Genomic DNA, 22,933 nt, shown 5'->3' with positions numbered 1-22,933 from the left:
TATTTTAGCCATTGGAGCGTTGATTCCTTGAATTATTTTATGCGTAAACATGGTATTGGTCTCCGAAGCAGAAAAATGGAGTTAGCTGCTAAAGCTAATGCTGCACACAAGCTAAAAATTCAGTTTTTCCTGTGTTTTTAAACTTTTTCAGCTGATGGCGTTACTCCAGTTCACTTATCGACCTGTCCATCTTGTGCACTATCTTCACATGTGTAAATTTTATTAAAATAATAGCTTAATAAAGAATAATCATGAACCTGGTTAGTAAATGGTGGACCTCGTAAATTTACCTTTTCAAAGTAAGAACTCATACTGTCTTTTTACACTCGGAAATCTCTCTTGTCCCATCAATAATAATAATATATTTTATTTATTTAAAACTCGAAAACACTTAACAGTTGTTAATCCAACGATACAAGTCAGAAAAAGAAACTAACAACAATAAAGTAAATACAGAAAACACATAATCAAATGTTGAAAACAAGGGAGAGGAGTGTGGAAGCAGAGAAGGTCTGTCGCTCTGATACGGCTTCTCATCGGTTTTACTAAAATGCTCAGATATGTGCATCATTCCCGGGTAAAGTCCTAATCCGCCCGCTGGAGACCCAGATAGTCCGTGTTTTCATTCACCAGGGGTGGAAGCGAGGGGAATGCCCTGCTTCTGCTTCTGCTCAGCTGCTCCCATCAGTTTTTAAAAGTGCTCGGATCGGCCGAAAACGGCATCAGCGGAAAACCCTGGACACCTCCTCCAGTCCGAATGTGTAATATTAATAATATGAACACTATTAAAACACTAACGATCTCTGGAATAACATGACAAACGCTGTTAAGTTAGAAATATCAACAGAGTGAACGAGCTTGTTTACGTTTATATCCCTCTCGACCTATGACCCCTTCTCAGGCCGCGCATGCGCAATTCCAGTGTGACGAGGCCTTTTCAGATTTGTATCGCGTGTGTGTACCCGATCCTACACGGAAACCAGATTTGTTTAACGCATGCGCATGATGTGAACGTAGTGAACTCAGCGGAAGTTAACGCACTTAAAACAGAAAGTAAAAACTGGAAGCAAATGGCGACGTGAGGCGGGTGAAGGTGGTTATTATTTTTTGGGAATAGATGTTATAAGCGGTCAGTGTGACGATAGTGATATACTAAACTTTACTGTGAAGGTGTTAAACGGCGAATTTAATGTTAGAAGAAAGATGGAACCGAACCAACAGGTGCAAAGGTAAGTGCTTCCACACAGTACGCGAGTTACGTTTAGGTTTAATGACATTCGTAGATTCGACTTCCTCGCAGTAATATTAGAAATAGTTTATTTGTACGGTTGCCGTACGGACAACCCCCGGTGCTTTTGGTACGTTTACCGAAGTACAGCTATTTACCGTTTTTGGGTTAGGTTATAATCTTATTTCGCAACCATTTTTAGGGTTAGGTTTAGTCTTAATCACGTGACCCAAACTGTACAACAATAAACGGAGCTGTTTTTTTTTTAAATTATAGTCCGTCAGCTAAGCTTTAAAATCAATTTAAGCTTTAAAAGTCAATGCGCTGCAGAGTGCAACACCTAAAGGTATTTCAACAAAATAAAAGAACTGTTCACTATCTAATCCTATTTTGCCCTGGTAATCGTGTGATATAATAAACAGGCCATTCTCATTATACCTTAACAGCTATTTTGGGACATTTTACTCAGTTAGCAATAACTTAAAATAACTCAATTTTTATTCATTAATATCCATTGATACTGTAATTTATTAGTAATAACGTTTTTCAATAATATTTTTCTAGATATTTTTGCAATGGTTGATGGAGGGGGACTGGTGTTTTGAACTTAGAGTGATCTTTAAAAAAAAGTTTTTGCTAATTAACAGTTACGTCACAGTATTAATGCTTTTTACAATTTCAAATGCGTGTTTACTGAGAAGTACAGAGAGGTGGAGATTGTGCTTGTCCCAACTTTTGATTGTGAGAAATTTGAATCTGTCTATAGCATTTAAACTCAACTCAACTGGTCTTTTATGGAATATTTTATGTTAAACAACAATACAAAGTATTGACAAGTTATTTCTTTGTTAAGCTAAGGGTACCGAACACGGGTATTTTTGTCTGAAATAGGTTAGTCATAGCATTCAGTCTCTTCTTGCCTTCTTCTCACTGGTTTCAGATGATGGATGCAACTTTCTACTGCAAAACATTAAACTCTATACTTGAAAATCATATCCTTTCTACATGTATATAATTCCATTCTTTGTGTCCCTTGAAGGCTGCCAAAGGAAGTGCAGGTTAGGGGTTGGGAGATGAGGCCTCCCTCCAGTTATGGATCAATGAAGAGTGACTCTGAGGAGGAGGATGAGGATGAGGAGAGAATGGATGAAGAATTAGCAGCAGTGCTACCTGAGTCACCCCATCAGGATGCAACAAGGTATATGAGCTTTCTGTCCAACCTTCATTTGACCTCACATACTTTGAACCAGAGGTACATTACATGTTCCCTTAGGTTTACATGGAAACAATTTTCTCCTTTAATTTAATCTTATTCAGAAAAAAGTAGGTGTGCGTCATATGATGCATTTCCCTGGGCTGACGATAAACAGTGGCTAACACCAAAAGCTGTAGGAAAGCCAACGCATTAGGTAAACATCTATAAATGGGATAAACATCTGGTTACTGGTTATGTTTTGATATGACTTTGTTGTAATTTGCGCTGTACAAATAAAGTTGAATTGAGTTGCTGCTTTAAATACAGAAGTGTGTGTTCAGAGTCTGCTTAGATGATGACAAAAAGTCTCACATTTAATAGATTAAAAAAATGGCTGGAAACATCTTGTTGGACTTATTAAGGATTGCACACATTAGGAGTCGACATACAAAGATAACTTTTTATTCATTGTTTGTCTTATTTGGCTGAACAGGTTGGAGGTGAAACGCTCAAATTATCCAGAGACGCTCTACACTACAACAACACAGCAAACCAAACCACCGCATGCTGTTGTCATTGAGACAAGGTGACACACACACACACACACACACACACACACACACACACACACACACACTCTTTTGTTCCTCAGGCCGTCAAACAGCACAACTCGTGGGTCGGGGGGAGGAGGGGTAACAGATAGAGTTGTAGTCTGTAGCATCAACCTTGTTTGTTTATTTATTACTGTACATTCTGATTTCTTTTAGTATACTTTCTATATTCTGTATTTCTATATTTCTATACTGTATTATTTCAACTCTGTGTGCTTCTATTATTTTCTGTAATCTTGCTGGAAATATAATTCACCTGACGGAGCCTTCCCAAGGGATTAATAACATGTATCTAATCTAATTTAATGGCTAAGAGTTATGGAGAATCTGGGATTTGCAGGAATGTGCAGCTTGAGTTGTAGCTACACAGTCATTATGAACATATTTATTATTATTAATATTGTACTCACCAAGGTCGTGACTTTTGTTCGGACAGCAGAACTGTGACTAAAATGTGGATAGATGTACATGTTTATATTAAAATAATGGTCCTTTTTACATCTTTCCACACAACAGAGATTTATATATATTTTTATCTTAAAGGAATTCCTTTAGAGAATTTATTTTATAGCTGGCATATTGATGCAAGGCCCTAAGGTTATTCTTTAAATTAAAAAATCAGGCTTATAAGATCTGATTGATATTTTTTGTGTTCTTTGGCTGGACTGTCTGGTTTTAGTTTTTTTAATAAGGGTAACTATGAAATATTCAGCTTTAAACATAACCAAGGTGTATGCTAATATGATTTCTGACTAGAAATTACATTGAACATTGTATAAAGACTGCAGGTTTTAAGACCCTAATGCCTATTTTTAGGTGCTTTGATGACGGGGAAAATTTTGATGGCGATGATGATGAAGAAGAGGAAGAGGAATATCTAATCTCGCACTCCCCTGAACCGCCTGAGGTACCTGAACAGGAGGATTTCTTACAGACTGAGGAAAACCAGCAGAGAGGGAGGCTACACCCTGAGAATGACCTGCCTTACATATTCAAGGTTTGTGCTTGATGCAGATAAATTAATTACCCCGCTAAGCGTGAAGCGCAGAGCGGAAGGTTATGTTTTACCCTGCGTCTGTCTGTCTGTTATCAAAATAACTTGAAAGGTTATGAATTGGATGATATTTTCAGGAAATGCTGATAATGGGACAAGTAACAGGTGATTGAATTTTGGTGATGTTCTGGATTGCCAATAATGAGAAATTACCAAAAATAGGAAACTCGGAGCTATGCTTGAGCCTGTACCTTTAAGCGCGGTGGCTTATGGGTAAAGTAGTAGTGGTTGGGAAGTGCATTGTGTGTATACTCTAGTTATTGAGGAGTTTTAAATGCAGTTAGAATGAAATACTTCTCTCTTTTTAAATATTAGACATCTAAATAGTTGACTTTCAGCATTACACTTAATTAGGCCACATAACCGCTCAAACTTATGGTTATGATCTGTTTTCTGTCTGAAGAACATCTTAAAGATTCTGTCGGGTCTTACTAGAGAAGAACTCTACAGAGTTAGGCTCTCGTTTCGCCAACGGGAGCCAAAAATGACCAAGGAGGATGTGATGCAAGGAGACCTCCTCGACTTTGTGGACAAGGCTTTTGAAATCATCGGTAAGGAAACGTGGAGCACCTTTCTGTTTATAATGAAATTTGGTTCATGAAGCAGATATTAAAAAAGCAATTGATAGGTTTGCAAATATCACACTGGTTACTTCACATTCTCTGTCGTTATTGTTTGGCAGTTTACTGCAGCTGGTTTTATTGTGTTTGAACTTTGTTTAAAACTATCTTTCTTTAGGACGTGATCAGACGTTGGTACATATAATTCGTTCTCTGGAATCATCTAAAATGAAAGCAAAAGCAGATGAACTACAGGGGTTATGCAAAAGAGGTAAGAGGAAGCTGAAAATGACACCGTAGAAAAACTCTTGTGGATTAACACTAGTGGGAGTAAAGGGCTTGGATTGTTTTTACATTAAGTCTGAGAGGTTTCTTCAGATATTCAGTGACTTTAGACCTGAGCACCAAAGCTTAATAAGTAAAACCTCAGGATTCTTTTTTTTTTCATCTGGCTGCACTTTTTTTTGCATCCTCACGCTAGATAAGCAGCAGTAAATAGCCGTGATCCAGGTTTATCAATTTTTGAATTCAACCTTGGGGTTCCTGTCTGAAGATGGAGTTTGTAGCATACAGCCAGTTTAGATGTGGAGCGTAACAGCTGAGAAAAAACAAACTATTTTACTGGACACATTTTGAAAATCCGTTTTGTGTTTTCACTGCAAAAATGTAATGTTTTATTGGAACTGTAAGCAGTTTCCATGAAACAAAGTTGATTTTTACTTGTCTCACTGTCATTTTAACAAATTAATGTCACCTGCATTCTAATCAATGGCCCCAGGGGGTGCAGTGTTGGCATACATCCTAGGTTCCCAAACTGGGGTACGCAAATTGTCATGGGGAGTACATGAATGAAAAATAAAAATTGGAAACTAGAATATTAATCAAATATAAAGCCTCCATGCATTGTTACAAATTACACATTAGCCAATGTAAGACTACCAATGGTTACAGATTATTATCCTTTTTTTCATCATTATATATTATTCCTCAACAGGATAGGTACAATTCAGAGATACAGTACATTTCACTGTAGGGCTGCATTGTATGTGACATTACATCAGTGGCTCCAAACATTTTTGGGTCGTGACCCCATTTTATTATCAACAATTCATGGCATCTCCAGAGACTTTTTTTTATCTCTAGAATTAGCTTCTGTTAAAGTTTGATGTTGTCAGGATGAGTGAAAAAGTAAGTTTTATATGAACTAGATTTATATTTAAGAATATGAAGGTACAGAATACAGTTGTTTAAAATAGTTTTGTGTGTGGTGTTACAATTTGAAGAAGAATAATAATGAAAACATTTTACATTTTTAATCAGTATTTTGATTATTATGATAAATTATTAGACATTTCAGGGGACCCCATTTGAATTCCAGGCGACTCCACCTGGGCTCACGATCCCAAGGTTGAAAAACCCTGCATTGCATGATTATGTTTTTTAGGTGTGCAGCGGTTGGGGGTACATGGCTTCAGGTTAAATTTCTGAACGGGTTCAGGACTGGGAAAGTTTGGAAACCACTGGTACATAAACCACAGATTCGTTTGCCATGTACATCAATAATTAGGGGTTCTTTCAGTTTTTGTTGTTTAAGAACAATGCGTTAAGAATTTTTCTTAATTTCTTAAAAGCAGTGTACAAAAGTTGGAATTGATTTGATATTTACCAGCATTCTATTATCATGTCATCGAAGAGTTTTGTCAAGACTGGAAAGAGTTCAAAGTAATGTGAGCCTCAGTCACAGAGACAGGAGTTGGAAGGAGATAATTAGCAGATATTACATGATAATAACAAAATCGTAAGGAACATAATCCCAACCCCTTGTTGAGAAAATGTACTAAATCCCTAATCTAACAATTGTGATATGTTTATCCATTTGATGAATAGAAAAATATTAAATCTGGATTTTGTCAATTTTTTTATTTCCAAATTGGGTTTTTGTCATGAATTAAAATCACATGTACGCAGATAAGCGAACCATGATTAATTTTTTCCCCTCTCTGTCTCTTTCTCACCAGCGCTGACTCGTCATTCCCTGAAATCGTGCTACATCAGAAAACATTTGCTCATCAATGAGGGGGTCGTTCGTGCAGGTTGTCAAAGCTATCTAGAAACTATTTACGTGGAACCGGAAATTTCCACAAGTAAGGAGGGAGGTGTGCCCAGCGCCAACACCTGTGTTACTGTGAACAACCTTTTTCGTCTTGAAAAGGACGACGGTACAGCGGTCAGGACGGTGCTCACAACAGGGCTACCGGGAATTGGCATGACGGTGTCTGTGGCAAAGTTCTGTCTGGACTGGGCACAAGAGCGCGTCAATCGGGTGAGGCATGAGGGAATTATACAGTATTTAAGCACAGTATTTAGCAATTTTATTTTAAATGTATTCTGTTTATTTTTGTTGTTATGAATTAATGAAAAAAAAAATACAAAGCATTTTTATGTGTTTTATTTTCTATTTCTCTAAATGTATTGTTAGTTTCTTTATCATGGAGACTGTGTATGACGTTGATTGGGGACGTTTACCATAAAATGTGTCGACCTTTTTCTCTCTGCGCTGTAGTTAAACCCATTTCTTCTGTGTTCTGCTCAGGATATACAGTTTGTCATCAAGCTGTCCTTCAGAAAGTGGTGGCGATTTCGAAACAAACAGAAGGAAATTTCCGCCATGGAAATGATCACGTGTTGGTATCCTGATTGCAAAAACATGACGCACCTGGAGGAGGAGGAGTGCAAATTTCTCCTCATAATGGACTCATTCGATTGTTATCGTGCTGCACTCGACTGGGAGGTAGACGCACACACACACACACACACACACACACACACACACACGCACGCTAGCATTTCCTTAGTTATTTCAAATGTCAAGAACACACTGTTTTAGGTAAACACATTGTACTATAGCTATATTTGGCTGCCAGTGTGTCTACCTAATGCTAAATTGAATATATTTTTTAAGAATCTGATATTGTGTTAAAGTAATAGGCTTATGAGATGATAAGCAAGTTTGATCACGTTACGAATAGGTTTTGGTTGATTTTATTAATGCTCTTTGTTTGGTTCTCCAGAATGCTCCTGTCATCAATGATAATTACACTCAAGCACATCCTGATGTCCTCATCGTAAACATAATCCGAGGCACTGTGCTCCGCGGTGCTCGTCTCTGGATCCTGGGGAGACGTGCAGCAGTTTCTCAAATACCAACTCACTTCATAGATGTTGTCACAGAAATCCTGGGTTTTAAGTGAGTGGAATGTCCGATGATTTGTTTGTGTTTGATGTTTTTATTCTGTTCTGAAAAAACTCAAACGGTGATTCTGTGATTTTCCCAGTGATGAGATGAAGGAGGATTACCTGAACAGGCACACTAACGATCGAGAACAAGCAGCAAAGATCATCGCCCACTACAAACGTCTGCCGATGCTCGTCACCCTGGCTCGGCAGCCCTTCGTCTGCTGGATGGTTTTTACGTTGTTCGAGCGATTCTACCGTTACAGCGGCTACGGAGAGCATCCGCCAAGACTGACGCCTTTCTACATAAACATCATGATTGTCCAGATGAATCGCAGGCTGCAGTTTTACTACGATAAAAGTCAAAACATCTCGGTATGTGCATCTGTAGATCTTTTTAGAAATGTCAGGGTTCTTCTGACACTTGGCGTTTTTTTGCAACCCAGCCAGGGTTGGGGTCAATTATAATTGTAATTGTAATTTTCAAAATGTGTTGCTTTTTTGCTGTCGTAATCATATAAAAATTGTCAATTATATTTTAACTCAAAACTGGGGAACCAGTTCTTTGTACTTTTCTACACATATTATGTAGTTAACAATTATTGAAATGTAATTCATATCAAGCTTTCCCACATTTTACCATTAAAAAAAAAACACAATAAAAGCCCCAAACCCTGATCCCAGCTTAAACAACCTATTTTAGCTGAAAGTGACCGCTTTACTTAAAGGTGTCGTTTTTCTGCTCAGGATTGGTCGAACGAAGACAAGGATCTTCTCATAAATATAGCAAAGATGGCCTTCAGGATGTTGGAGAAGAACAGCAGTGTGTTCTGTGAAGAGGATGTGAAGGGGTGTGGCCTGAGTTTGGTGGAGGTGGTGGCGCTGTCAGGAATGTGCACCGAGCTACCGACTTCAACACCAGACACTGGCACAAGCTTCTGTTTTCTTCACCCCACTTTTCAGGTAAAACAGGTCACTCCATCCATCCATCCATCCATCCAAAGTCATGCATAGATTTGCACACTTTAAGCTGCCATGTAGAACTACCTTCAGTTACTTTCTTTTGCATTTTGAAACAATTAAAGCTTTGTCAAGTCAAGAGTGCTTTGACTAATTAAATAATACAACAAAACTTCAACAAAATTGTTAATAAAAAAATGTAACCTTTATTGAAAAATGTGAAAATTGTGACTATTCTTCTTAAAACCTCATAAAAATAACATAAAATGTGCAATCACATATTTAAAAAAAGTAATTATCAAATTCTTTTATGTATTTTTCATGCACAATGTTCAGCTAGATAAGAATCCATCCTCTAGTGTGCATTTCACTAACCTCTGGATAGATGACAGTTTGTTTCACTTGTTATTTACGTTTGTAGTGTGATCAAACTGTGGCGTCATGTTGTACACAGTATAAAAATAGTTGGACAAACGTCTGAGCCCCATCAGTGTTTCATTGACCGAGCTGCTGGAGCTTTATGATGCACTCATTGGGTTGACGGCACAGATAAAATATTATGTATTTAATGAAATGTAATGCAATCATTTTTTTTTTGTCTTAAACTAGTAAGTTTGTAAATGGTGAACATTTTAGAAATGCCAATGGATAATCCTTTGGTGTAGTTGTGCTGCCCCTAGTACGAGTCATATAGATTGGAACTGTATCCAAACTTCAAGTGTAATATATTTCACCTTTTCTTACTTGCACACATGGGAGAGGAGGACCCTAGGTCATTACTGCTTTGTATAGTTTAATTAAACACTGTGTTGTTCAGCAGCTTTGTCTTCCTCCACAAGCTCCTCATCAGCTTATTATCCATTTTTCCCTCCAGGAATTCATGGCTGCTCTTTATGTCTTCACAATGTTTCGCAATGAGTCCAAGAACATTCTGAACACTGGACTACGTCCCAATTTTTTCCAGACTCAGAAGGTATTCGTAGCAGACTTGGTACAATGCGCTTTGGAGCTAACTTTAAAATCCAGGCACGGCCACTATGACATGTTCCTTCGCTTCCTGTGTGGCCTGCTGAACCTGACCTGCTACCACAGTCAGCTGAGCGGTTACCTGTTTCCCCACAAAGCTCCTAAAGTGGAAGGGCTGGATAAAGTGAAGCATCTGCTGGAAACGGCCATGCAGAAAGCTTCACGGGACAGGATTGAAAACTTAAGGGAGTGCATCAGAGAGATGACCCAGGAAGATCAGTAGAGTGCGGTCGGATCAAGTTGTGAACAAGAAAAGTCTTTTTGGTTTTTTTTTTTTCCAAAACTCTTAAGTGCATGCCAGAGTTTGCTATTTGTCAAAATGTGAGATGCGGACTGCACCTTTAAGTACCAGTTTGAATGATTTACCGAAGGGGTTTCACTCTTTAAATGGAAGCTGTTGTGCAAATGTTTTTAACATAAAATGTGTTTAGTGTATTACCAATAAACAAAATATGTGCACGTTATTCTTTAAAAAAGGACATTTAATATTGTTTTTTTTTTTTTGCACGATTTCACACCTGAAAATACAGTCCATGGGGAGTAGCAATCAACTTACTACAACTTTATATACTGTACATGAATAAAAGAAGTTTCATTGAAAAAAAATAGATAAAGGGGAACCAAGATCCCTTTAAAAATCCAGTAAAAGGTGCTTATTGCACATACTGTATATAAAAATGTAGGTTTAATTTAAATCCTCATTAGCCAAAGACAAACATTGTAATATCTAATAAATTATTTCACTTTGTTTTTTTGTTTTAAAATGAAGCTTAAAAAAACACAATAGCTTGAGTGTTTGTATTCGTCATATTTGAACATTCTCCTCGCACACACACGCACACACAAGGCCCTTTTGTCTGAGGCCTTCATGCAGGTGGCTTCAGGGTCATGGCAGCGGCGTGGACGGTGAACGCAGCTATGCTTATTTGACGCTTCACTTCCTCCCAGGCTTTCTCTGGATCAGCAGAGTTTTCAATGTCAAACAATGCATCGTAGATCCCGGGAAAAGACTCCCCTGCGTACTTATTGTGGCTGCTGGGGGCAAAAATCACGTGCCTGAGACAGTGGGGAGAGAAGAAGCAGAGGGGTTCTATGTTAGGGAATGAAGGTAGTTTTTAATACACTGGTACACTCCTCTTTACAAGTATTAAAAAATGATTGGATTTCAGTGAAAATCCACCCCCCCCCCCAACCCACGTTTACTTTTGGTAATAAATCTCTCCATGGTTCCCTTGCATACAGTAAACATCTCATGTGTAAACATTCATTTATTTTCCACAAAGGCATCTGCGTAAAATAAAAAGTTTGTCAAAACACACAATTATTTTTTTCGATAAAATAACTAATTTAATTTAAAATAAAATAATTCTCAGGTTCCAAGTATAACTACATTTATGAACTCTAAAACTAAGAAAATAACCTCCATTCAATGCTGTTTTGGTGCGGTGCATTACGTTTAATCTGATTGGTCTGCTATGATGTGATGCATTTGATTGTTGTCTTGTTATTTCATTTTTTTTATGTTTCACAATGTCGGTCGATCATTTTAAAACAAAAAGATGATAATTTACTCAGTAATGGTTGGGTGTAGAAATGTAACAAATTACTTCTTTTAAAGTAAAATTACTGATATATAAATATACTAAAAAAAGTACAAGTACCCATAAAAGCAACTCAGTTACAGTAACGTGAGTACTTGTAATTCATTACTTTCACCACTGACTGAGTTACAATTTTTAAAATATTTATATTCAAACTCATTTCTGTCCACCATTTTCCAATGAAGATATTTGAGAATCCTTTAGGCTCAATAAAGTTCTTCCTGTTTTAAGGCCTTGAAATAAGTTGGTGTGATTAATAGATCATGGAAATCATCCCATATACGCTGATGTCAACATTTGTGTTATTCAAAGTCTTTCTTTCTATTTGACTCACACTAGAGCAACAGTGTGGGTGCGTGCGTGTCACTCCAACCTGTAGAAAGGCCTGCCAGGTAAGCCAAGAGGGTCGATAAAGGCTCTCTCCAAATACATGAGCTGATCGTTCATCATTCGTATCTGTAAGGAACTGATGACACACACATATGACATTACACACACACACTTTTGTTAACCTATATGAATGAAATGTTATTTACTCTACCCGTGATCTATAAAAAGGAGCAAGCGAGTTGGAAAATGGATGAATGGATGGTTATTTACTCTGCTGTGTTGATATTTTGAAGTCGCTCATGGAAACCTCTGGCTGCATCTGTGAAGTTCTGCACAGCTGAAAACAACGAGTCTAAAAATGAAGAGAAACAGATTAAGCGATTCCTGCTTTATATCCTAAACTGGGCTTTAGTGCCTTGCATTGCTCAACAGGTGGAAGCAATAGAAAAATCAGGATGCCTTCACCTTTCTTGAAAACACTTTACTTGAAGTTTTATACATAAGGCTGACATTACGACGTCATTGTCTGTCATTAGCATGAATAAGTCATGTAGGCTGTTACTAAAGGCACACCGCTGACTTTTTGACCTAAAGAGTTGACCTGTATGGATATGAGTTATTTTAAAGGATTCCTCAGGCCAATATACAGGGCTTTACAGTATCAATGCTCCAAGCAGGACTTCCCTCTTGAAATACCGACCATGTAAGTTTGGAGGAGACGGACCGTCTTTCACCAGGTCATGTGACCTGGAGAATGCCTGGAGAACGTTTCACTTTAAGGCAGTCACCTGACCGCAGGCTCTGATATACTCATGGAGCTAAGCTAAGGCTTTTGCCAGTATTTTTCCGCCTGATCGACTCCTGGTCATGGCCGAGGCAAGCAAAACGTTTAAAACTGCTTGACGTAAAAGTTACAGCCCCTAGTGGCCAAAAGTTACACAGTGTGCCTTTAAGTGTTGTTCGCTAAATTATGACACCTTTGGAGCTATGTTGGCATTTTTTGAGTTAAGTGGAGGGATCTAGTGGGGTTAGGTAGGGTTAGGAGATTAAGGTTATGCAGAGCTAGGGTTAGGGTTACGATTGACACTTAGTGACAGCCTTCATGACACCTTATTCATGCTAATGACAGGTGTCATATCATAATAATGACAGTGTAATGTCAGTCTTCTGTATAAAACCTCAAGTAAAGTGTTACTATAATCATTAAATGTCTGAAAGTGTATCTGGACAAAATCAAATATTATAGCACACTTCTCTGTGTAAAGAATTACCTGTATTTACAATGTACATAAGAAGATAGGTGGACAACATCAAACAACCATTTTAAAAATCTTAAATTCTTTATTCAAACATTTGGAGACTGAAAACAAGAACAATGGAATTCATTATTATGTTATTAATTATTCCTTATGTTATATATTATTATTATTACCTTGTACATATATATATATTTATTACTTTTATTATACTTTTCTTTGTGGCATCCAGTGTGGACAGCAAAGTAGGAATTTAATTGTACAGGGAAACATGTTTACTTACTGTGCATTTTATTTAAAAATATCTGCAAAATGGGTTGTGTACGAGGACATATTGTGTGATTGTTAACACCTGCATCCAGATAAATGTGAGTATAAATAAGTTGTACAAAGAACCGTACATTTCTATCGTCCAAATCTATGTTAGCCTCTATGTTTAAGGTACATGTATAAGTAATGGTTTGGTCTGATGACTGTACGTAAGGATTCTAAATTGTGTTATCTTTTCATTAGTTGGATTGATGGATATTATAACGGACTTACCAAAGGAAACCCCATACATCTCCATTTGGTCTGGATTCCTCTGTGCCAGCTGTGCAATGCTCTGGGCATATTTCCTCAGTGAGTCTGCATACTGGCTAGCATCAAGAGGGAGCAGCTGGGAAGCAGCCAGTTGGAAGACTAGACCACCCCTCACCTGGGCCACTGCCCGTAGCCTCCTGAATGAGGGGTCATAAAACTTCTCCACAATCTCAAAGGTCTCATACACACTGTGGTAGACTGGGTAGCTGCTGTATCGCTCTACTTTCTGGGTAAAAACAAAGAAAATCAATCATATAACTGAGTCTTTGAATAGTTTTTGATGTATTATTATTGGACATGCAAACTCCACACAGAAAGCTTACCAATTCCACCCCTAAAACTGAACCAAGTAGCATTTTGAAGTGATGATATGCATTCTAACACCCCTAAACGCTAAGTCTAGTGAGTGACACACTGTATACTAAATAGAGTCTGTGATACTCACTTTATTTTTGGTGTATCTCGCTCTGCCTGCAGCAATTCCCAAACGAATAAAATAGGCTTCAAAATCACTGCCCGAGCCCAGTTTACTGATCCTACAGAACACCAGGGAGTAGACTCAGTATCTTTTTTTATTTCAATAGTTTCACAGTAAAACAAAACATGCAGCCACAGATGGACGAGGTCATTAGTTGGACTTCTAACTTAATCTTCCAGCTGCACTTCATTGCTTCAGCGACCGTTACTATATTTAGCTTTGTTGCACTTCTTACAGTCACTCCCAGACTTTGTACCTTGGTGCATCGCGGTCGTTGGTCCAGTTGTCTCTCTTATGCCAACTTTCATACAAAGAAACTCCTTCCTCTCCTTTTTCTGGACTGTCTATCTACATAGAAACATGATGACAGAAATACAGGATATAGGAGACATACGATCAGATACTTGTCTGTGTATTGGCAATAGTGTGTGTATGAATAAGCTCACCTGTTTAGTCAGGTCATAAACCAAAGTGTGTAGTGACGGAGTGCAGTCGACTCTTAGAGTGTACATGCCTATAATTCAAAAAACTAACCTGAAATCAATCAAACAGCAGAGACCACGTTGAACAACACACACACACACACACACACACACGCTCACCCTCAATTGCCGAGTCTGCATTGATGTAGGCAACGGCCCTCTCCTGCAGGAGCTTGGCATTATCCTGACCAGAGGATTGTCCGTAGATACTCAAACGTTAGTGTGTGTGAATGTGTTCATATGAGTGTGTGTTAGTTTACTTGGTACCTCAGCCCATTCTGTAGATCCCAGCAGTCCAAACTCCTCTGCATCCCAGCTGGCAAATACCATAGTTCTTCGAGGTCTCCAGCCTACACACACACACGCACGCACGCACGCACGCACGCACACGCACGCACGCACGCACGCACGCACGCACGCACGCACGCACGCACACACGCACACACACACACACACACACACACACACACACACACACAAACACACAAACACACACAGAATATATTAACATCTCAAAAAATGCAGGAAGGTTAGTCTATCTCAGGGGTGTCAAACTCATTTAAGTTCAAGGGCCAAATACGGACCAGTTTGATCACAAGTGGGACGCAGGTTTTAGGCGGGAAAATTAACAATTTCAACCTTAGAGTTCCTAAGTTTGCATTTCCAGTTATAAATTAAACATAAAGTATGGTAACAATATCTCAGCAATAACTGACAGATGCTTAAATGTCCTGTGATTCATTTCTCTTTTGACCAATTTTTATTTAACTTGGCGAGAGTTTGTCAAATAATTTGAGTTCTTTCAACAACAATTTACAACTGAATTATTTGGTAATTTACACAAATATTCATGTTTTGTGTCATTTTCACTTCTTTGTCCTGTGGGCCGAATCGAATGCTCTGCAGGGCCGGATTTGGCCCCCTGGCCTTGAGTTTAACATGTATAGTCTATCTGTTTCCTGCATTTCCTATGTTAATGTTATTTATTTTTGTCACACTGTGTTATTTCCAGCCCCAATTACTTAATTATTAATTAATAAGTCAACTCTCCACTTTGTGCTTCTGTCTCCTTACCTTTAAGCCTGGCATAATTAAGATGCTAAAGCTGTTTTTGACATTATTGGAAATTAAATCTTGGGAAAAATGTGTATGTGTAAAATAATATAACAATACTACAATCAAAGTAAAACATTTTGAGAAGGAAAGTAGCTTTAGAAATATTTATAACATTCTGCTCTGGTTAACAGGTTGAAGGTAATGTGTAGTCTCACCTTTTCTCAGCATCCTGCCAGCACTCCTGACTGTTTCATGAACCACTGCAGCTCCAGACATTGGATCAATTCCCCCAAACACCCAGGCATCACGGTGCCCACCCAGAATCACATACCTGTCTACACACACACACACACACACACACACACACACACACGAAAATGTTTTGCGTCTGACCAAATGATGTTAACATTTTTTTTTATACCTTATTTATACTTTTAATTATACTATTAAAATCATGGTCTGTTGTGTGTTAAATTGTGTTACAATGTGGTATAATGAGATAAAATGTAAAACGCTACCTGGCTCCAAAGCACCTCTGATTCTTCCAATAACGTTGTAGATCCTGGTTACCTGATTGTTAGTGTGAATGTTCATGCGCACCTTCCTAAAACAAAGATCAGATAATATATGAAGGACTTGGGAATTGTGAAAGAGATATACAGATGAGATAGGAAAGGTTTATCTAGTTTGTTTGGGTAATAAACGCACTGAGATTATTTCTGGTATCTTGCCAAATTAGTGCATTTATTCCAAAAACGTCACTGCATTCAAAGAAAGACAACGAGCTGCATCTCTGTTCACTATGTGCAGCAACATGAACACAATGTAAAAGGCTTACATACCTGTGCACCTCAGCAGTTATTGTTGCAAATAATTGTTACACTTTGCGAGACTTATTTCATACATTCAATAGATTTGATCTTTTTTTCTTTTTAAAAGAGTAGCAGATATTTTAATTTGATATGTTAAGTACAATTGTCTGCACTGAATGATTTAAAATTATATTCTAATAATGTATGTATCCAATAATAAAATGTATGCTTGTGAAAATGTTTTGCCGCCCAAAGCTTTGGTAACCCGCTCACACAGTCGCTTGTGATAAAACAAAGTCCAAGTCAAACCTGTTTACTACAGTTCAAACACCTAAAGGAGCTGGCAGGGTGCCTGAAGTGCTGAGGTATGTAGTATGGCCTGTTCGTACAATGTCAATGTGCATGCATGTTCGACGCTATAAGGCTCTCCTTTGTGCTATTGGTGGCTGCATGCCAATGGGTTAGAGAGTGACCACAATAAACAACAAAGAAAAGAAGACTCAAACTACAACATTAAAACAGGGAACAGAATTAAAAGGATCTGTTAGTGAAATAAATATTGACTTCTACCAAAATGAGATTGGGTGAAGGGGACACAAACACAGTCTTTGATGATAATGATGACAGGGAAACACTTACTGGTCTTTAGAAACCACATCCTGAAAGCCTGGACCAATCCTATAGGGGACGTTCAGGTTCCCTTTCCAATTGTTAGGTGGAATTGGGCCTCCCATGTTTCTATTTTATGAAAAATATGAAGGGAAATGAAGGAAAGCCTTTCTGAAAAGAACCTATTCAGAAATATTTCATATCAAGAAACATGAAAGTGCTGTACTTTAGCAAGTCAACAGCATCATAAGCTCCAATGGGATGCACAGGAATCTTGGGGAGTCCCACTCCATGTTCTCGGCTCAATCTGTAAGTGTATTCTGCGAGTGGGGCGACAAGGTTTATATGGAGAACTCATTTGGAATAAATACATTACATCAAATATTCATGAACAAGGAGATTGATTTATGTATCTATACAAATAGACAGTTCACACCTTTGGCAGGATATCCTGGTGTGAGTGGATCTCCCGCTCCGTTCAGATTGAGAACGTTTCCTCTCTGAACTCCTTCTCCAGGCAGGTTCCAACCCTTAGGGTAAGACTACATAGAAATACAAGTTTCAAACCTCTGACACTTTTCCCTGTCAGTTTTATTCTATCCCTCCTACCTCGACTCCAGCTGCCGAGTAATCGAATGGATCTGAGAACATAATGATCCCAACGGCTCCAGCTAACTCTGCATTTTTCACCTATAGTGGGAACACAAAGGAGTTTTTATTGAGCGTTGTTTCATCATGGCAAAGTTCTTGAAATAACAGTTGCAGGCATTTTAAATGTTATTGCAAAAAAGAACAATGTTGTCTTGACACCAGTTTTCATCGACAGATATTTTCCAGTTAATCCTAAAAAAAATAAAACTGTATCAAATTGAGGCTACAGAAGCCCATTTATTAATTAATACCAAAGCAACGATAGGCATCCATTCATGCATCCCTCGATTCACTCTGTCTCTAAAGTACACATCTAGACTTTTCCCACCTTGTTGCCTCTGAATATTTTCCCGTATCTCACGATGACGATCTTGCCCGTCACGTTAATGTGCATCTCCCTCTCCAGCTGCATGAAGTCTTCAGTGCGACCATAGTTCACATACACCAAGTCCCCCTGTGGAGGTATATGTAAAAGTGAGATGTCACAGCTTTTATTGATGACCGTAGTTGGGTTAATGTGTACCTCAGGTTGTCCTTTGGCAGAGAAAGCGTTGAAAGGAGGCACAATGTCAGAAACATCCTCGTAGCCTTCTGGTATCGGCTCAGCCAGAGAAGATTTAAAACTCTGTGGGAGAAAAAAAGCCTTCAAGACGTCAGAAAGGACGAAGTTCACCTGAATTACTATTTAAAATCTTCATTTAACAAGATCTCTAATAGTTTCTTCTTCTGTGACATGTCATACGCATGTATTTCTGCTGATGTGCAGACCAAAGATGAATGCGTGTTCTTTCATTTTGGTATAAGTGAATATAGAAGAGGACATGATCAAGCTGTGCTGCAGTTAAACAGAGAATAACAGGAAAGGAAAGTCCTTGAACTTTCTGATTCAGGGATGTTTCTGTCAGCAGTGAGCCGGTTTACTTCCTCTTCATGGCTCTGTTTGTTGTCAGTTGACCTGGGGTAGTTCTTCTAACACTGACATAGTTGTAAAACCACCAAGTCCATAACACAGGGTGGAGATATTAGTCATGAGACAGTTTCAGTGTAACCCTGCTTACTCTACACAATGCATTGCAGCTGTGGGGTTGTTGTACCTGGCAAGTGAATTCCTTATTCCTCATTTTGCTATAACATATACTTGGTGACGTGCATACCATTGCCGTTCTGTCTGTTTGTCAGTGTTTGTCCTTTGCTTGGTCCTATCCAGTCCGTTGATGTGTTGCATACAGTACACGCCCTCGGGAACTGACTCCCACAACCCATCAAGAACACAGACTCATTACCGAACTTTAAAACACTCCTCAAAACACACCCGTTAAAACTTGCTTTTATCTAACCTTTCCTTTATATTGGTATTTCTTTATTGCTTTCTTTACTTCTTTATTTTATTTATTTGTGTTTGTCTTACTAGTACAATGCCCAACGGAAGTATGTATTCATATAGTGGGAGCTTAAGTAGAGTAGTCAATTATGGGCAAATAAGTATGTGTTTGAAGGTTGGATGTACAAAAAGGTGTACATACTCTGTACTGTTATAAAGGAATATATTTGCGGGTGCAAAGTAAAATAGCGTGTGCAATTTCCCTGGTTTGATTCTAAGGAACATGCACATGATAAATTGATAAATAAAGTTTGCACCAATGTTTGCTGGACTTAAGCAAATGGATAATAAATGTCCCTGAGCATCTCCTGTTCTTAGACCCTCCTTCAGCAAAGAAAAACTCAAAAAACCCAGTGGGAAAATTAATTACACACAAACATGTCATGTACATCCGCAAGGTGTTCATTAGGTTATAAATACGTGGTGAAAATATCAGCATTTATCATGACGTGTTCACGGAGAAATGTGCATGTGTCGCTGTTCGATTTGAGCACAGCCGCTGCCATTGCCCGCCAATAACGTCCGGGAACTATTTGAGTCTATTTTGAACTTCCGTTGTCGCAACTCACTCTCTAAACGCCTCTGTGTGCGTACAGCATTTACATCCAAGGTGCACATTAGGTTATAAACACGTGGTGGAAAAAAATATCAGCGTTTATAATCCTGTGTTTGCAGAGAAATGTGCATGTTTACACGGACTTTGTGGGCACGTGTTTACAGTACAGAGCTCCTTCCCCCTCTCATGTCCGGTCTAACCTGCGTTCAATATATAATGAAAATAAACATTTTGCAACACCAAGTAAGTCCAAAATAATGGATGCACACCATGGGGCCATGCGCAAGCTGTTCAAAAAGTTTCAGGTCGAACAGACACTGCGTCAGGGAGATATGCGCTCCACACACACGCACACAGACAAGACGTTCCTTGATTTATAGATAGATTTTTAATATTTTTGCACCTTATCTTTCATTAACACATTTTCTTGTCTTGCCCCTTTTTTCTGCGTGTGTGTATAATTATTATTAATAGTGTTGTTGTTTGTTTTTTTTGTTTTTTTTTTAAACATGCTGCTCTTTCTCGTTCTAATCACACCTCAGGGTTTAATAAAGTATTTTTTGATTCTGATTTTAAAGAGATATTTTTTTTTTCTTTAAATAAAAGCCCATGTTATCATTATAAAGTACCTCATTGCCGAGGCGGTCAACAATGGAGACATAGTTGGGCTGTGATTTGTTAGGATAGGACAGCAGGACGTCATAAGGCACCAGGTCCACAGAGTCCAGTCCAAACTGCTGCCACTCTGCCATGATCTGCTCAGCGTACCTCAGGTTCTGCTCAGTACCAGCCAGGTGGGGCAGACGGGTGAATTTCCTGTGGAGAGAACATTTGGTCAATCATTCGTTTAATCATTGATTAAATCCATCAATCATTCATTCTTTACCTGAGATGTTTTTTAATCTCTTCGGCCTTCATTTCATCCAAAAACGCCCTCAGATATCGCTGATTGGCATCCTTGTCGTTTCCATTTTTTACAGGTGTGAACTTCGCAAACCAGCCTACACACACACACACACACACACACACACACACACACACGGAAAACAAATGGTTAAGTTCTGCTCTCTTTTCCAATCTAATTGAAGCTGTTGCGATGATACATAGCTTGTGCTAACCTGCTACAGTATGTGCACAAACATATGAAATGTGTCACAGTGGTGACAACCTTTAGCACGTCTCATACACTACGGCCTGTGCAATGTTCAGAGGCTTTTGGTCTTGACCTTAACGCAACGTGTTATTGGACGATTACCTCAATACTATTCATCACAATCATATCTACATTAGGTTAAAGATCTTGAATTAGAGAAATGTTGCACCCAATTTGGTTGTATTTTCTTCTTTCCTAATGTTTTAACCTGTAAGTCTGTGTGTACTCCTTCAGTTTGCAAATGTTGTCAGAAGAAAATTATACTAAAGCAGGTACGTGTTCAGCCAGTAGCTGACAATCAGGTTTAGCGTAAGCTGTTAAGTATTGGCTGTCACATGATTATTTAGAGTAAGATCAGACCAGGTGAAAAAAGAACACATGACATCTTTATTCTCCCCAAATGCTCTCTTTTGAAATATCTTTATGAAAAATGTATCTATTTTGTGTTTTCGTTTGTACGTTAAATTGACAGTGCAAACACGTACAGTATATGAGTATTTCTTACTGTAATTGAAATCCTGCAAAGACATACACACATGTATCTATGATACAGAACATATATACTATATCCTACATTTGTCGCCATTGGTTCAGTAAATATGTGACTCATACAAATAAATCATAGTAATTATTGTAGGACAGTTGGTTCATTGAAATTATGAACTCAACCAGATCAAAAATTGTCTGATTTAAAGTTATAGCGCACTCAATAGGTTTTATAAATACTATGGGTGGGATAGGATATGATAGACGATAATGGAATCGCAATAACAATACAATGTTATATTTTTGGAAAAGGGAAAAAATACCCCCATAAAATACCAGTTGGAAAAACAGCCACGCTTTTATTTGACTTTAACTCTTCAAATTCATACTTGTTCTGGGTATGAGCTTTTCAACATAATAGGAATATAAAAACCAAAACAAACCATAACAACCTGGTGGATTATTATTATTTTTAATATTGTGATATATTGTTGCACAATATATATCGGCCCTCTTTTAATAAATGCCATTATTGATGGATGCTTTATCACCAACTACTTTTTAATGTTTGCATAAAGAAACGGATAAATGTACATTTATCCAACCAAATTTCTATAAATACATGCCAAAAGACTTTTGAGCAATAAAGCATGTGAATAATAACATGAGACTTTTTTTTTTAATTTGCAGTTTGTTAAATTGTTTTTTTTTTTTAATTTACTTAATTTACAAATCTAGGAAATGTTTGTCTTGGAGCAGCAGTGATTTTAAATGCACACAAAAAGTGTAGAATGAAACTACCAACTGTATTCATCATCACACATCCTGTATGTGCAACAATATCAACTATTCCTACACTTATAATAATGTTATGAAGTTGAAAGTGCACATATATGACTTTGTGTGGCTCCCATAGCTCACCTATGATGAAACCAAGCAAAAACAATCCAGTGACGATCACAAGCCACCAAATCCACAGAAGCAGCTTTCTCTCCCTCTTCATTTTAGAGACGTCCACAAACAGCCTGAACTGATTCTGCCGAGCACGCTCATAGACAAACAAAGGGACTGGAGCTCAGTGGTGGTGGGAATGGTCGAGTGAGAGAGGCTGGGAGAGAGAGAAAGATGGAGGGAGGAAGGTTTTAGGTCAAAAGAGTGAGAAGTGAGAGAAGGAGCTGGTCATTAGCATAGAGTGCTGCATGTGATCATTAGAGCCATGGCCTTTGTCAGAGGAGGATTGTTATCTTGTGCACCTTGGAACCTCCTATTTAGAGTTACTCAGTCACAGACTATTTACTAGGCCATCACAAGGCTTTCCCTGTAAAACTGAACTTTATTAAAGAAAGAAACTTCTGAGTTTCCAGAGAGAGAAGCAGGACAACGGCTTTATCAGTCAGATCACGTACAACAAGATCGCTTTTAAATGTATTTCATTTAGATTAATCGGTTTCATTCTCCAGCTTCAGAAAATACATGTCATTAAAAGAGAAGAAACTACAATATCGCCTATATCATGATATATCTTCTTTTCTTATACTTGTTTTAATGTATACAGTCACACAGTACAAATCACATCATACAAGTATTTTATATTATTCATAGATTTCAGTAAAACAGCGTCATTTACAAATT

General features: G+C 38.1%; 2 protein-coding genes across 3 annotated transcripts; one reads left to right on the top strand and one right to left on the bottom strand.

Moving 5' to 3' along the window:
* Positions 1-1,007: 1,007 nt before the first annotated feature.
* Positions 1,008-10,225, top strand: LOC114474512 (NLR family CARD domain-containing protein 3-like). Its single transcript, XM_028464892.1, has 12 exons — positions 1,008-1,229; positions 2,268-2,426; positions 2,917-3,009; positions 3,851-4,031; positions 4,492-4,639; positions 4,827-4,919; positions 6,667-6,971; positions 7,242-7,439; positions 7,720-7,895; positions 7,984-8,257; positions 8,630-8,845; positions 9,717-10,225. The coding sequence occupies exons 1-12, from the start codon at positions 1,204-1,206 to the stop codon at positions 10,089-10,091; spliced, it is 2,244 nt and encodes a 747-aa protein (XP_028320693.1). The 5' UTR covers positions 1,008-1,203; the 3' UTR covers positions 10,092-10,225.
* A 107-nt stretch (positions 10,226-10,332) lies between these two features.
* On the bottom strand, positions 10,333-22,554 carry naalad2 (N-acetylated alpha-linked acidic dipeptidase 2). 2 transcript variants are annotated; one of them, XM_028464893.1, is made up of 20 exons: positions 22,223-22,554; positions 20,549-20,663; positions 20,292-20,478; positions 18,249-18,350; positions 18,054-18,179; positions 17,684-17,764; positions 17,511-17,616; positions 17,301-17,394; positions 17,105-17,203; positions 16,172-16,257; positions 15,869-15,988; positions 14,865-14,947; positions 14,718-14,781; positions 14,562-14,629; positions 14,372-14,463; positions 14,083-14,173; positions 13,599-13,863; positions 12,070-12,151; positions 11,843-11,935; positions 10,333-10,924 (listed from the first exon to the last, which is right to left on the bottom strand). In XM_028464893.1, the coding sequence occupies exons 1-20, from the start codon at positions 22,302-22,304 to the stop codon at positions 10,735-10,737; spliced, it is 2,226 nt and encodes a 741-aa protein (XP_028320694.1). In that variant the 5' UTR covers positions 22,305-22,554; the 3' UTR covers positions 10,333-10,734. The 2 variants fall into 2 exon arrangements, 1 of the variants encoding a protein (XP_028320694.1); XR_003675373.1 differs by having other exon boundaries at positions 10,898-10,924; positions 12,011-12,151.
* Positions 22,555-22,933: the final 379 nt, after the last annotated feature.

The sequence above is a fragment of the Gouania willdenowi genome, chromosome 13, assembly GCF_900634775.1.
Source record: "Gouania willdenowi chromosome 13, fGouWil2.1, whole genome shotgun sequence".
NCBI lineage: Eukaryota > Metazoa > Chordata > Actinopteri > Blenniiformes > Gobiesocidae > Gouania > Gouania willdenowi.
This window is presented reverse-complemented; position numbering and strand designations above follow the sequence as displayed.